At 37.6% G+C, this 14,037-nt stretch overlaps 1 protein-coding gene across 2 annotated transcripts in view; it reads left to right on the forward strand.

The window, feature by feature from the left end:
* Positions 1 to 288: 288 nt before the first annotated feature.
* Positions 289 to 14,037, forward strand: part of LOC103722455 — a 32,850-nt gene continuing 19,101 nt past the window's right edge. For both annotated transcript variants that reach the window (XR_005514048.1, XM_008813021.4), the window contains exons 1-10: positions 289 to 527; positions 6,993 to 7,393; positions 7,582 to 7,807; positions 7,924 to 8,175; positions 8,273 to 8,388; positions 8,676 to 8,771; positions 8,851 to 8,938; positions 9,431 to 9,660; positions 11,892 to 12,076; positions 12,238 to 12,437. Coding sequence is in view for 1 of the 2 variants with exons in the window: in XM_008813021.4 (XP_008811243.1) it covers positions 7,092 to 7,393; positions 7,582 to 7,807; positions 7,924 to 8,175; positions 8,273 to 8,388; positions 8,676 to 8,771; positions 8,851 to 8,938; positions 9,431 to 9,660; positions 11,892 to 12,076; positions 12,238 to 12,437 (1,695 nt within the window). In the remaining variant the exon portion in view is untranslated. The remainder of the gene's footprint in view (positions 528 to 6,992; positions 7,394 to 7,581; positions 7,808 to 7,923; positions 8,176 to 8,272; positions 8,389 to 8,675; positions 8,772 to 8,850; positions 8,939 to 9,430; positions 9,661 to 11,891; positions 12,077 to 12,237; positions 12,438 to 14,037) is intronic.

Raw genomic sequence — 14,037 nt, forward strand, 5'->3', positions numbered from 1 at the left:
CGAACGTGTGTACTACCAAGCAATTCAAATACGAGGAGTTGAACGAATCCAATCCAAACTTTTCCAGTGCTTGCTTCCGGCCAACAATTTAATAGCGGGGACGGCACGTCACTGGTTCTTCACCGCCCAAGCCACGCGTCAATAAGGGGAAACGAGTGTTATCGCTATCAAAACCAAAACAAAAAACGGGAAACGGCTGTGGAAGAAGATAAAAACGGACGGAAACGTGAAACGACATGGGAGCTTTTCCCTCGGTTTTTTATGTTTTCGGCTGGCGGTGCATCAGCCTTTTGGGTGGCCGCGTGGGCGACGCTATTACTTTTCCTCTCGCCCGATCTCCTCACCACCCTACCGTCCTCCACTTCTCCCCCATTGTTTCGACCTTCTCTTCCTCCTCCTTCTCCACCGCCTCCGCCGCCGGAGTTCTCTGCCTCGTCGACGGCCTTGCTGTCGAGGACTTCAACCTCTCCACCGCCGATCTCGACGTGGACCCTGTTCCTCCTCCTTCGCCGGAAATCATCCCCAGAGTCAGTTGTCTTCCCTCCCTCCTCCTTTCTCTCGATTCGATCGGAAATACCAAGTAAAATGTTTAATTTTGGGTTGAATGCGGTAATATTTGTGCTCGAATTTAGCGTAAGAATTAGGTTTTATTCTTTAACGAATTAGGGTTTCTCGGTTGCTTTCCGCTTCTAAAAATTAGGGTTTATGTTTAGTATATTTATTCATTATCGATGCCGTCATCGTTTTCACTTCCGCCATTTCTCATAACATTTTTGTTCGCATGGAATGACAAAAAAAAGAAGCAGCCTTCGTGTTCTCCCTTATTATTATAACCAATTGGTTAAGCTCCCTCCAAACAGCAAGTCGAATAATAGTAGTAAGGGGCAGCCAACCTCCATGGCTTTTGTGTTTATTCTGGTACTTTACTGGGATGGAGCCACTTGGACTAGTAAACTAGCATAAACAGAGCCCCTTAACATCTTAATTCATATTTGAAAGCATTTAGAGTTGGCTTATTCGGGGACCCATGTGTGAAGATATCTACTTCTGTCAGTTTCAATTAGTTTTGTATGTTTCTGTTTCTCTCGCTTTCATAATATGTTAAACAACAAACACGCTATCACAATATAATAAATGTTTATGTTAAGGTGGCGGATTTGTAAACTAAAAACTTCTCTTACCTAACAACGTTCAAGAGTAAAAAACTTTATTATCTACTACTTTGTAACTAATAAATTTATTTAGCACTAGATTGTTGTAGATGTTTAATTGCAAACCTTTCTTTTCATACATATAATAGACCATAATGTTTTACTTACTCAGCAATGATATTTTCATTGTAGCAAATAATAGAGTTGTTCATGTACTGTTCTTTAAATTTTTTATGATTTTATATCAAACATTTATATATAAATGCTCATTAATCTACGACTGACAAAAGAAAAGAATGAACTTTTAAAATATGAAAACTAATTGCGGGTATCATTTTTCGTAGATATAGAATGTTTATATGCTTTTAGACTGTACTTCGGGATGAGTTTATTTCTGCAAATGTTTACAATTCCAATAAATTAGGAGAAATGCTAATCTAATAAGAATCATTTACATTGTTCAGAATTACATTTGAAAAAAAAGAAGCGAGTTGGATAGTAAAGAAAATAAGATTTGATAGAACAACTCAGTCACTAGATTTAGACTAAACATATTTCACTGCATGATGCATAGAAGAAGTTGAATCATTTTTTGGTAAAAAATTCTAGAACAACATGACTTATTAAATCAGTATGGGGTAATGTATCAAATTGAAAAAAAAAAAAACAATATGGGTTGGCTATATGAATCTTTCTTCACTTAATTCCTCTCTTAGGTTCACTTCTCTGAAATGTCAAAAAAAAAAAAGTTCCAGTTACCATGTTGTATTGGGAAGAATGCCAAAAATCCTATTTATTCCCCTTTCTTGTATCTATTCAGCATGCATTTTACAGTTGGCATTCTCTTCTGATGTATGCTGCTATAATGCAGTGGTTTTCATAGCTTACCAAGCTCCCCTGGACATGATCAATTAGAGTAGAAAAATTCTCCATTAATGCATAGAACTTGGATTTGTGTTGCAAATCTCGTAGGAATATTTATTTAAATAGAAAAATAGATGATGCAGGATAGGTATAGGTTTAGCCTTAGCCATAATTCAATAACAAGCTTTTGAGATATGGCCACTCTTGGATAAATTATGATCCACGACCTAATTAAAGTCAACCCAGTGGGGTGTTTACATTTTCCAGCAAACAATTGTTATATGAGATGTCAAGTCATATCATGCTTTCAAATAGATCAACAGACCACAACATCACCTAGTTTCCTTTTTATTCCTAAAAATAATAGGTACCCAGTTAGATAAATCACCCTCTTATGAGATGCTAAGTATGTGCTTGAATAAGCTTCATAGATGATATCCCATTTTTCATACTTAATCTATGAAATAATAATTTATGTCCTACTAGAACGGGATAGTATCCTTGGTACCTTACCATTTCGATAGCTAACTGAGATTGGGGATACTTACTGGACACCAATCCATTAATGGGTTGGGATGTCTCTCCTATGGCAGTCCAAACTACTCGGGACTTGTCAGTTCCAGGGCTTCAATCAGTACCATGTGCAACCCAATTGAGTTGTTTGATTTTGAAATAAAAAAGAGAGAGTAATGAGCGGTCACGTTTTCTTTTTTCTTTTTGGCTTAGTTACGGGTTATTCAAGAACCATTTAAACATGGAAAAAAACAAAAATTATTTACCAAAACTTTATTAAAGATGAAATGCTGAAAAAATGAAAAATGAAAAAAGCAATACAGCATGATACTGGGATGTAGGACCATTTCATGAGGTGGGATAAAACCATCCTAGTATCATACCATTCCAATATTTATGGCTTCATATTGGCATCCTAAGCCTTGCTATGAAATATAAGTACCTCAATCATAGCTAAGAGCAATATTTTTGCGGACTTTATCATATTGTTCATCATACATAATTTATGTAATTCAAACCCCTCCTAACTCCTTGGAGAACACAAAGAGAGCAATAAGGAGAAAGCTCACCAAAAAATGTTGTGTGCATGCCATGCGCTCGCCATCCAAGATGGAGGACAACAATTACTCTATAAACTAGAAGAAAAATCGAAACAATTCAACCGAAACAAGTATCCTTTTCTTAACACAAATTATCACAAACACAACAAGACTGCAATTAAATACAAGAATGCTAATCTAAGAAAATTTAAATCCCATTCCACATCCAAGAAAAGGACTGACCAACTAGAGTAGAATTCAAATAACCTAATTATTCTCTTTTCGTATAAAATCTAGCACTACCATGATAACAATAATAGGCTTCAGTCAGCGAAGAAAGATCCCAAAACCTTATTTTTATCTTAACTCAACCCCAACCTACCAAAACAAAACCCAAATGGCCCAATTGTCCTTTTTCCAACCAAAAATTACAGAACCATGGGTAAAGAATCGCTCACCCATAAACCTTACAAATAAAATGACACCTCCCAAGTAAAGATTAGAAGCCCAAAACTTCATCGCTACAAGACATGCGTGTATAACTCTTATCCCTCCAAAACCATATATTATGAAATTCATAAAACCATGCATAAATGATAGATGGTTTGATCGGAAGGAGAATTACTAATCTTTTTTTTTTCAAGAAAGAGAGAGAAAGAGATAATATACTTGATGGAAGAAGAGTGAGATTATGGGGTTTGGGGGAGGGAAGACAAGAAAGAAGAGGTAAAGAGAGCATGCGGGCTATTCATTTAAGAGTGACAAGGCTGTCTTTTTTCTTACTCTCAGAAGAAATGACTCTAAATCTAAAGAATGTTTACAACGAACCTAAACGACATTAGAATTCCATAGACACCAAACCTGCTATCGAGAAGGCTAACTTCAGCCATCAGAACACTCCAAATACTGGACTGCACAACAAATTATGTGCTGATGTTGCATTGTATAGGGCCCCTTGTCGAGGGTGAGAAAATGAGTATTTTCTTGCTTTGTTTCATCTTATTCGACTTGATTAATTTACCTAGGTTTATATAATTTCACCACTGAATGTTGGTGATTCTCATGCACTGCTCTATGCTAGTCAACTAGGTTGTAATGAGAAAATTAAGGGGTAAAAGTATCACTACTCTTTGGCTCTAGAAAGTGGACATGGTACATAATATAGTCCAGAGGAACATGCAAGGACTAGGAAGTGCGGAAACAGGTATGAGTTATGATACGACATGTTATGAATACACAAAATATGACAAATCTTGAAAAATATTGAAAAAATTGGCGAATCAGACCAAGCACCCACAAATATTCTGATGGTGAGGCATAAACCCTAGCTTTGATTCTAGGGACAAACTCTATATCCATATCTCTGACACCAAATGAGGTGAATTAAACATAAAAATCCATAATATTTGATGGCAAGGCATATGAAAAATCATCGATTAGGGACAAACCCTAGAATGGACTCCGTGGACAAAGTACTCACCTTGGGTGGAAAAAAGCAAGGATAGAAGCACAATGGCAGAGGAGCAAGGGGGAGAACTAGTGAGTACCGTTGTCCATTGAGGCTGATTGTTGCCGGTTTCCATGAGATCCGATTGAAGGGAGGAGCTTGGCGCCAAAGTGATGCAGCCCGAATACAATCAAGATCGTGGACCGAGGTGCCAAATGTTGGAACTTGTCGGAAAGATTGGCATCGAAGGAGATGCAGATGGGGGAGAGAGGGGGCATTGAGGGTTTCAAAGGTCAAGAGAAGTGTGGTAAGCATAATCCTTGAGAGAAAAGGGGAAAGATAAAGTGAGGCCAAAATGGGTGAAGGCCTACTCCCACAGTTAATTCTCACTTCAGTGACTTCGGCTCCCAAGGGATACATGGTCACTTTAGGACCAAAATAGCTTTAAAAGCTAGGAGTGGGAACCGAGGTGAAAGTCACTTTTGAAGTGGACATTTGCTGTCAAATGCTTCAATTGGACTTAGGACCCCATCAGAAAAGTGATTTGGTCACTTTCGCTCACAACCAAACATGCCCTTAGTGGAAGTATCCAATTTGGTCTCGAAGAGACTGATGTTCTCCTTTTGTGTCTCAAGACAAAGCTTTAAATTTCTAATAACATTAAGTTGTGTTCGATACATCTTTGTCATATATGTATTTTAGAAATCAGATGTGCATTTTGAATCATTTCTAAAGCGACTTAAATGTGCAAGCTTAAACCATATAAGGGACTGTTTGTATGGAAATTGACTTAATTATCTTATATGCATTTAGGAAGTGATAGAACTGGCATATCATTGAGACAGAGTACTTGAAAAGCAGGAGAAAGGTATAATAGTTCTCAGATGTAATCATAAAAAAATATTTCTACTGTATACAAGAAATAACTCTTATTTATGAATCCTTAATTTGACCTTATTTGGCATTAATGAGTTTCACATATCTATGCTTTAATTTTTTTCATCTCACTATTATCTTTATAATATCCCAGAACTTTTCCCAATGTATCACCTCACAATTCTTTATGCTTTACAACTGTTGTAACTAAAAGCAGCTTATTGGGTCATGTATTCCTTACAACTAGTATCTCTTTTTTTTTGTAACCCCTCCAGACAATTTTGTACCTTACGATAAAGCTCATGATGATGTATTGCTTAGAATGTTAGGGGAGTAAAGACAACTCGAACAAACAAAATGAATATGGATGCTTGTGATGCATAAGTGTGAAAATGAGCAGAATAGTGTAATATATAGGTGAGATTAGGAGGCATATATGTTTCAGGCTTGCACTAGTTAAAGACATAGTCATGGAAAATTAATTGAGGTTGTATGGGCATGTGCATCAGAATTTTGTAGCCCGATCACTTCCAAAAGTAGGTAGGGATTCTTCATAAAGAGATATGGGGCCATTTAAACCAAACCATTGGTATGAAAATACAAAATCCAATCTCTGACTCCCAGATAAAGAGGAAGGATTCGTATTGAGAAGTTGTTTAGTCGATCGTCCCATTCATTTGATAGGCGGCCATGGGCCGGCATGTGGGATCGAGAAGATAGGGCGTCTGGGTTCGAGATGGGAGATGCAACTGGCGATAGACTTTCTAATCTCAGATGCTTCGGGCAGTTCCTTACTCCCATCTGAGAGAGAGACAAAGGAAGCCTCTTCAATTTCCAAGGAACCTTTACAGGGTCTAGAAAAAGGAGAGGAAGGTGGCATGGATGGGAGTTGTGGGAGGGTTGGAAAAGCTTGCAGTAACACTGGAGATTTCGGTTAAATATTAATGGTTGGAGAATGAAAATTTGCAAATCTCACCTTGAATAACTGGGATAAGATTTAGTTATGATGATAGGTAAAGGAATGCATAGTTTAGAAAGTTTTTACCTTTATGCTTTTTAACCTGAATGTGTTCATAGCAATCATGTGTCCAAATTATTTTTCCTCTCATTTCACAAGTGCACCTAAACAAATATAAGCTCCATAAGGTGGGTACTGGATTTCTGTTTTCATTATCTTGGGCACTTCATTAATATAGTAGGCAATACGTTAAGCTGGTTTCAAGTATCCACATTTGGAGAACCTGCATACAATATTGAATTTAATATGAGGCATTGAGTTTTTAGACGTGGTTGGTCTCCTTGACAATCTGACGTTCACCCGGGTTACCTCACATTTGTTGTTGACATTAGAATATGTATATATAAGAACTTTGCTGCTTTATGGTCATAATGACCTTGAAATCCCTTGTCATTATTTAGTTTAATTCTTCTGTTATTTTCTCTACTTACTATAAGTATCAATCCCTAGGAATTACACTTGTTTTGGAGTTTCCCTTCACTATATTTAAAAAAAAATACTTTTTACTTATTTTATTACTCTTACACAATGTTGCATCAACAAGGTAGCTGAAGTGACAATTTTTCAATGAACTTTCTGGGCAGATCCAAAGCCACAACCTGGATATCTCTGACGGATGTGGTGCTTCTCTTAACAGTTATAGAAAGAGCATAAAGTAACATTTAAATCTAGAAGTTAGTTCAATGAGCACAAACAAGCAGTCTGTCGGTCCTTTCTTTGATACCCTCAAGATGGAGAGAGTTAGAACAATCTTGACTCACACATACCCTTATCCACATGAGCATTCAAGACATGCTATGACTGCTGTAATAGTGGGATGCCTTTTCTTCATCTCATCCGACAACATGCATACTCTTATACAGAAATTGGACAAAAATATCAAATGGTGGTCCATGTATATCTGCTTGATCGGTTTCTTCTATTTCTTCTCTTCTCCATTTATTAGGAAGACTATTAAACCAAGTTATTCAAACTTCAGTCGTTGGTACGTATCATCTTCTCTTTTAGTATTTGAAAATTGCTTGTTTATTTTTTGATTAATGTTTTTGGAGTTATGTATGGATGACATGTTTGCTGGAATATATTCAACACTCTAAGAGAATAAAAAAAAGTAGTTTTTACTATTGGAAAACTGAAAAATCTTATTGGCCTTCTAAGTTGATTATTCTGCAGGTATGTTGCTTGGATTTTTGTAGCAGCTTCATATCATCTTCCAAGTTTTCTGTCAATGGGAGTGGATTTGAGGATGAATCTTTCTCTATTCATTACGATATATATTTCATCTGTCCTTTTTCTTACTGTTTTCCATGTCATATTTCTTGGCCTTTGGTATGTGGGCCTTGTTTCTCGTTTGGCGAAAAAGCGACCCGAAATCCTAACTATTATCCAAAATTGTGCTGTAAGTGCTTTACAAAAATTTTGATATGGCAACTGATTAATCTTCTATCATGATTTTTCTTCCTTTTTCATGCAAGCTTGACTGCTTGATATTGCTCTTTTGTGCTCATAATGCAGGTTATAAGTGTGGCATGCTGTGTATTTTATAGTCACTGTGGTAACCGTGCTATTGTAAGAGAGAAATCCTTTGATCGAAGACACTCAAATTGGTTTTCCTTCTCGTTTTGGAAGAAACAAGACAGAAACACTTGGATATCCAAGTTTCTCCGAATGCATGAATTTAAGGACCAGATCTGTTCATCTTGGTTCGCTCCAGTTGGTTCTGCTAGTGATTATCCCTTTTTTTCTAAATGGGTCATTTATGGAGAGGTATGGTATCAAATTCATGTTCATTTTCATTTTAATTTTCTAAACCTCACTTATTGGAGACCACTTGTTTCAGTGTTCTAACCATTTATTTTTCCAGTTAGCCTGTAGTGGATCATGCGGTGGTCTTTCGGATGAAATATCCCCCATATATTCATTGTGGGCAACTTTTATGGGCCTTTACATTGCAAATTATGTGGTCGAACGTTCAACTGGGTATGCATTAATTTTGAGTTTAAATCCTGGGTTGTGCTGAAGAGAATAATTTTGTTATTTATGCTTGGAAACACCTAAAAGAGTGGGAGCTTGTTGTTTTAGTAGGTAATGTCTAGGATGGTGACAATGTAGAAGGTTACCATCTTTTTCAAGGCGATCTCGTGTAAAGAACGTACAACTAACATTTATGCAACAATCCTTTTCCTTTATGCCAATAATAATTAGTTTCTTAAGATTTATTAGGCAAACTTTTCCTTAGCTATGTTCTCTTTATGTGTATCGTACAGATGGGCTCTTACACACCCTCTGTCAATATCAGAATGTGAGAAGTTAAAGAAACAAATGAAACCTGATTTCTTGGATATGGTTCCATGGTATTCAGGGTAGGTTGTTATCAAATATTTGATTTTTAGAATGAGATCAGGAGATCAAAATGGTGCTAACAGTTTTATGGTTTGACAGGACATCAACTGATTTATTTAAGACGGTGTTTGATCTCATGGTATCTGTCACTTTGTTTGTTGGGCGGTTTGACATGCGTATGATGCAGGTATTCATTTTTTTTTTCGAATGTCAGTGTGGATCTTGTGAGACTAATGCACCCTGTCAGTTCTCACTGGAAATTCTGCTTGTATGATATCTTAATCTATATTATTAATCATGCTGTATTGGGCTGTATTCTTGTAAGGGAACATGTATATCCATTCTGAAATTTATCGTTGATCTTTTTTTCTTCTGTTCGTGCTGGTTGAAATTTGGACTTTGTTTCTGAAGTTGTATTCTACTTCTGAAGTTGTATTCTACTTTTCGATTTGTTTGCACCTTTGTATCCAGAGTTTAGTTGATCAGTATGTGGTAATATTAAATGGAGCCCCCCCCCCCCCCCCCCCCCCCCCCCCCTTCCTTTTCCTTCTTTTCGATATAATTTTTATAGTTTTGTATGCTATGGCAATTTTGTTTTTCAAGTGTGAAGTCATGCTGCCTTGAATTTCTTCTGAATTGACTATTTAGTTAAATTTTCAATTCATTCTTTATTAACCAGGCTGCTATGAACAAGGTTCCAGATGAAGCTAAAAATGCTGATCTTTTCTATGATCATTTTTGCAAAAGAGACGATCTTTGGTTTGATTTCATTGCAGACACTGGTGATGGTGGAAACTCAACCTATGCAGTGGCTCGTCTATTGGCCCAACCTTCACTACAAATTAGATCTAATGGCTCCATGCATACCCTTCCACGTGGAGACCTCCTACTTATTGGAGGAGATCTCGCGTAAGATATCCCTATAATCTTGTGATTTTGTAGAACTTAAATTTGATATGTAGTCTTGGGAATTTATTTCTTTGTTTTCCCAGGTTAAGTTTGTCTTTTCTTAATGCAATCATGCTAATTATTTGTTGATTCATATATTAATAATATCTGAAGCTTTTAATTTTTGTTAATTTCCTTTTCTTGTTTTTTTTCTTCTATAGATTGTTGGTGTGATTGCATGAACACAAGAAGTTGGCCAAGGACAACTCCATTTGTTCTCCCTCTCTCTTTACTGGATTCTAGAAACTGAACTATAGTTGCCAACTAAAACAATCATGATGTATATTGGTAGTTTTGTACTCTATAAAGAGTCAGTGATTCCTGATGCGCCTATGATTGGCTCAAAAATTAGGAAAACAGCTCACCCATTTACAAGTATGCCATCACTTTAGCCACCTTTTATGCTTGATCCAAAAGAAATTTGTTAATGCCATCTATATCCTACCACTTGTTGAATGCAGTAGATGCCACATTTAGTCTATTAGAAAGGATAATAACTTAAGTTTATCTGAACTATTAGTTGGAAATATCTTTTAGTTAGTTCCATATATCCCCTCAGCTGGTCAGATCATCCACTGTTCTGATAGCTGCTCCATGATCGGTTATTATAACTAAATGGTAAAATTTAGTGATGTGCCACAAGTCCATGATAAAGAGAAAATCTTGACCCTCCATTGTGCATTGTCCTAATCGATCTGCCTGCCACTGTCCGATATGTTGGTCTCTGGGAGTCCAACAAGTGAGAGCAGGCTGACGCCGGAGTTTGTAGTCTCATTGAAGGATGGTGATGTGATGGGAAGTCAAAAAAGGGTCAGTGTTCTGTACATTGGTTTACAAGGGTAAAATGGTTGGACTGCTGAGATGGTCATAGATCCTAGGGAATACATGTAAGTTGGACGGGTTTACAGGGCCAGGGAAGTCATGCATGTCCTGATCTGTGCTGGGTCCTCCTGCCTGTGCTTGCTTGTATTTTACCATCAAATATGTTGATTTATGTCAAATAAAGGAAAAGGTACTTTGTTGCACCAGAAGAAATGATAAAAATAGTTTTCTTTCTGAAATAAGAGTTGTTTTTTTTGGAGGAGAATAAACAAAGGCTGCCAGGAAATCATGGCCCCCCGCCTGCCCCGCCGCAGCCAGTTTGTACTTTAAAGTAATGAATGTTTTAAGATGGGTGTAAGAAAAAAATTCTGACTTCTGTGTTCAGATGGCCTTCACCCTTTTCTTGCTGCTATAGGATTTTTTAATATATATTTTTTAAGTGGACTGTTAATGGAGTTAACGGCAAATGATGGACCTCCTTTCATACCTTCTACCATGCGAGACGGGCTTCATCCTTTTTTACATTGCTGATTTTTTTTTTTTTTTTGAATTAATCTTTTATAACTTCTAAAGTCTGTGGATTTAATTAGCTAGTGCTTTCAAATAAATAAGTGCCTTATGTCTCTGTCAAATGGGATGGGCCACATACTAAATCAGGGGTGCTTGACCATGCAAGAATGATTCTATGAACCGTGTAGAACCTAAATAATAGTTTCTTTTTATTATTATGTACATGTATTTTGCTGCAGAGAAGAGTGGATTACTTGAACAATTGTTGGAAACATGATAATGTTGGTTTGTTCGTTGACTCAGGTCGACTGTCTATTCTACAAGCTAAACTATTTTTTTGAGATACATTTTCTGAAATTCTTAATAATTAATAAACTGCAGGGCATGTGCATGACTTCTTAGCAATCAACAAAAGAGGTATTAACTGAGGTGCTGGATTTGGGAATTTTGGAAGGTTCTAGTCATCTTTGACGGTTTCATCAGCATGCATTTCTTAATGTTTGTGCTTAGCTTTGAAATTACATATACTGAATGTTGTGTATGGTATGGGGCTGGGAAGATTCTATGAAAACTTTTTAGATAAGTCCATGCATGTAATTAATTTTTCAAAGGAGTTTCGGACTAACATTTTTCTGGATTCTATTACTACTTGTTCTAACACATTGATTATGGTGCATAATGTATATATATTTTTTCACTTTGATATGGATATTCATTGGTGGTGGAGGTTATACGGATAGATGCCCATCAACATTTAATTATTTAGTACATAGTAGAAGGAGCCAATTCCAGCAAGCCGAATTTCCTTAAAAACATGAAATCACGAGTATATTTCTATGTGACAACTGTTCTTTGCACAGGTACCCTAATCCTTCAGCATTTACATATGAAAGGCGTTTTTTCTGTCCGTTTGAATATGCTCTCCAGCCTCCAACCTGGTACAAAGCTGAACATATAGCAGTGAAAAAACCGGAGCTTCCATATGGTGTGTCGGAACTGGGGCATTATGATGGACCTCAGTGCTTCATCATTCCTGGCAACCATGGTTGGTGGTTACCATACAAAGTTGCTTCAAAGAATTATAGAAATAAATATTACGATACTTATTGACACAGTTATTATTTTTGATATAAGTTGTATTAATACTGGGTATTCGTTTTGTATATTTGAAGGATAAGGATATACCCTAATCTGTATCTTTCACAGACTGGTTCGATGGGCTTAACACATTTATGAGGTACATATGTCATAAGAGCTGGTTGGGTGGGTGGTTTCTGCCTCAAAAGAAGAGTTACTTTGCTTTGCAACTTTCAAAAGGATGGTGGATATTTGGTCTTGATCAGGCTCTCCATGGTGACATTGATGTGTACCAGTTTAAATTTTTTTCAGAACTATGTCAATACAAGGTATATCTTGCTTTTCTTGTCCACTTCATCATGTTTTGCTGAGCTGATTATGCTTTTTTGTTTTGTTGGTACATTCTAACAAGAATTATAACATATAACAAGGTTTGTTATACGGATTCTTACCGCCATGTACGATGCGGTACTGTACCGTACGAGTACTGAACTAAAACTTGGTATGGGGGACATACTTAGTCTGCTAAACCAACCCTCATACCGGGCATATCAATACTTACAAGCATGCTATTGGTATGGGGTCCAATACCAATATGGCGAATTTTGTCATATATAATTTTTGTAGATCATGGCTAGTACACTAACATGGATTTTTCCTAAATATTCCAGAACATAAGAGATTTAGTGGGTGTCTGTTTCCTACTATCTTGAGCAAAAACATAAGTTTGAGTAATACAATCACTTTACAGGCAAAACAATGCCGGGCTTGTCCCATAGAACAGCCTAAACAGGGTGCTGCATTTAGGTCCCTGTTTTGCCTATCTAGGTAGACCATACGGTCCTCAATTTTTTAGCAAGACATTACAGTGTATGTCTCCACTTGAAAACATCAAAGAAAAAAATAGAAGTCCTTCATTAGTTTTTATAGCTCATAATATAGGCTGAAATGAGCTGCACGATTATGGTATCTATTCAAAATTATATATTTGCTGCACCCAAGGTCTGCTGAACCAGCCCGTACTGGCTGGTTCAGCACGTACCGTATCGGTACCAACCTCCATCGGTACGGTACAACCACATAAAATGGTTCAAGGCCGGAACCGCGCGGGGAAGAAGAAAGAAGAGAGAGGAGAAGAGGAAGAAAGAGGAGGAAGAAAGAGGAAGAAAGAAGAGGAAGAGGAGAAAGAAGAAGACGGTTCGACGTACCTCGGATCGACCCCCTCCCGAGCACTCCGACGCGCGCGCGGCTCTCCCAACGGTTCCTTCTTTGCTCGCGGGAGAAGGGGGGAAAGAGAGGAGAAGAGAGGAGGAGAGAGGGGAAGAAAGAAGAGGAGGAGAGGGCTCGGGAAGGAGGAAGAAGAAGGGAAGGAAAAAAAAGAAAAGAAAAAAAAATCTTTTCCTGCGTGCGGGGCAGCGCTCCCGTGCGCCCGCGAGCGGGGAATTGCTCGTCCCACGCGCAGGAAGCTCGATCCCACGCTCGCGTGCGGGGACTTGCGCAAGGCAGCGAGGCCGCGTGGGCCATTTAATGCCATAGAGGGGCATTTAATGCCACTATGTATAAATGCCACTCTATGGCTAAAACGCGTCCGTGCGCGCGTCGCTCTTTTTTTTTTGGTTCTGGTTCGGCACCGGTTCCAATCAGTACCGAACCGATACCGGAGCCCACCGGTACACCAGTTCGGTCGGCTCGGCGGACGCTGGCTGCACCTTAAATTTGATATTTTAGAATAAAAATGTTTTGAGCTGGTGGAAGATAAATATCCAATCTTTGAAAAAAGCCAATGAATTCAATCTTTCAAAAATTACCTGGCAATGAAAACTGAATTTTACACTAGACAAGACTGCATTGAGAGATCATCAAAATGAGGAATAGAACTTGAAAACAAAATATGTCATGTTCATGATAAAGTAACCGGTTAAACATAGC

This window comes from Phoenix dactylifera, chromosome 11 (genome assembly GCF_009389715.1).
Source record: "Phoenix dactylifera cultivar Barhee BC4 chromosome 11, palm_55x_up_171113_PBpolish2nd_filt_p, whole genome shotgun sequence".
Classification (NCBI taxonomy): domain Eukaryota; kingdom Viridiplantae; phylum Streptophyta; class Magnoliopsida; order Arecales; family Arecaceae; genus Phoenix; species Phoenix dactylifera.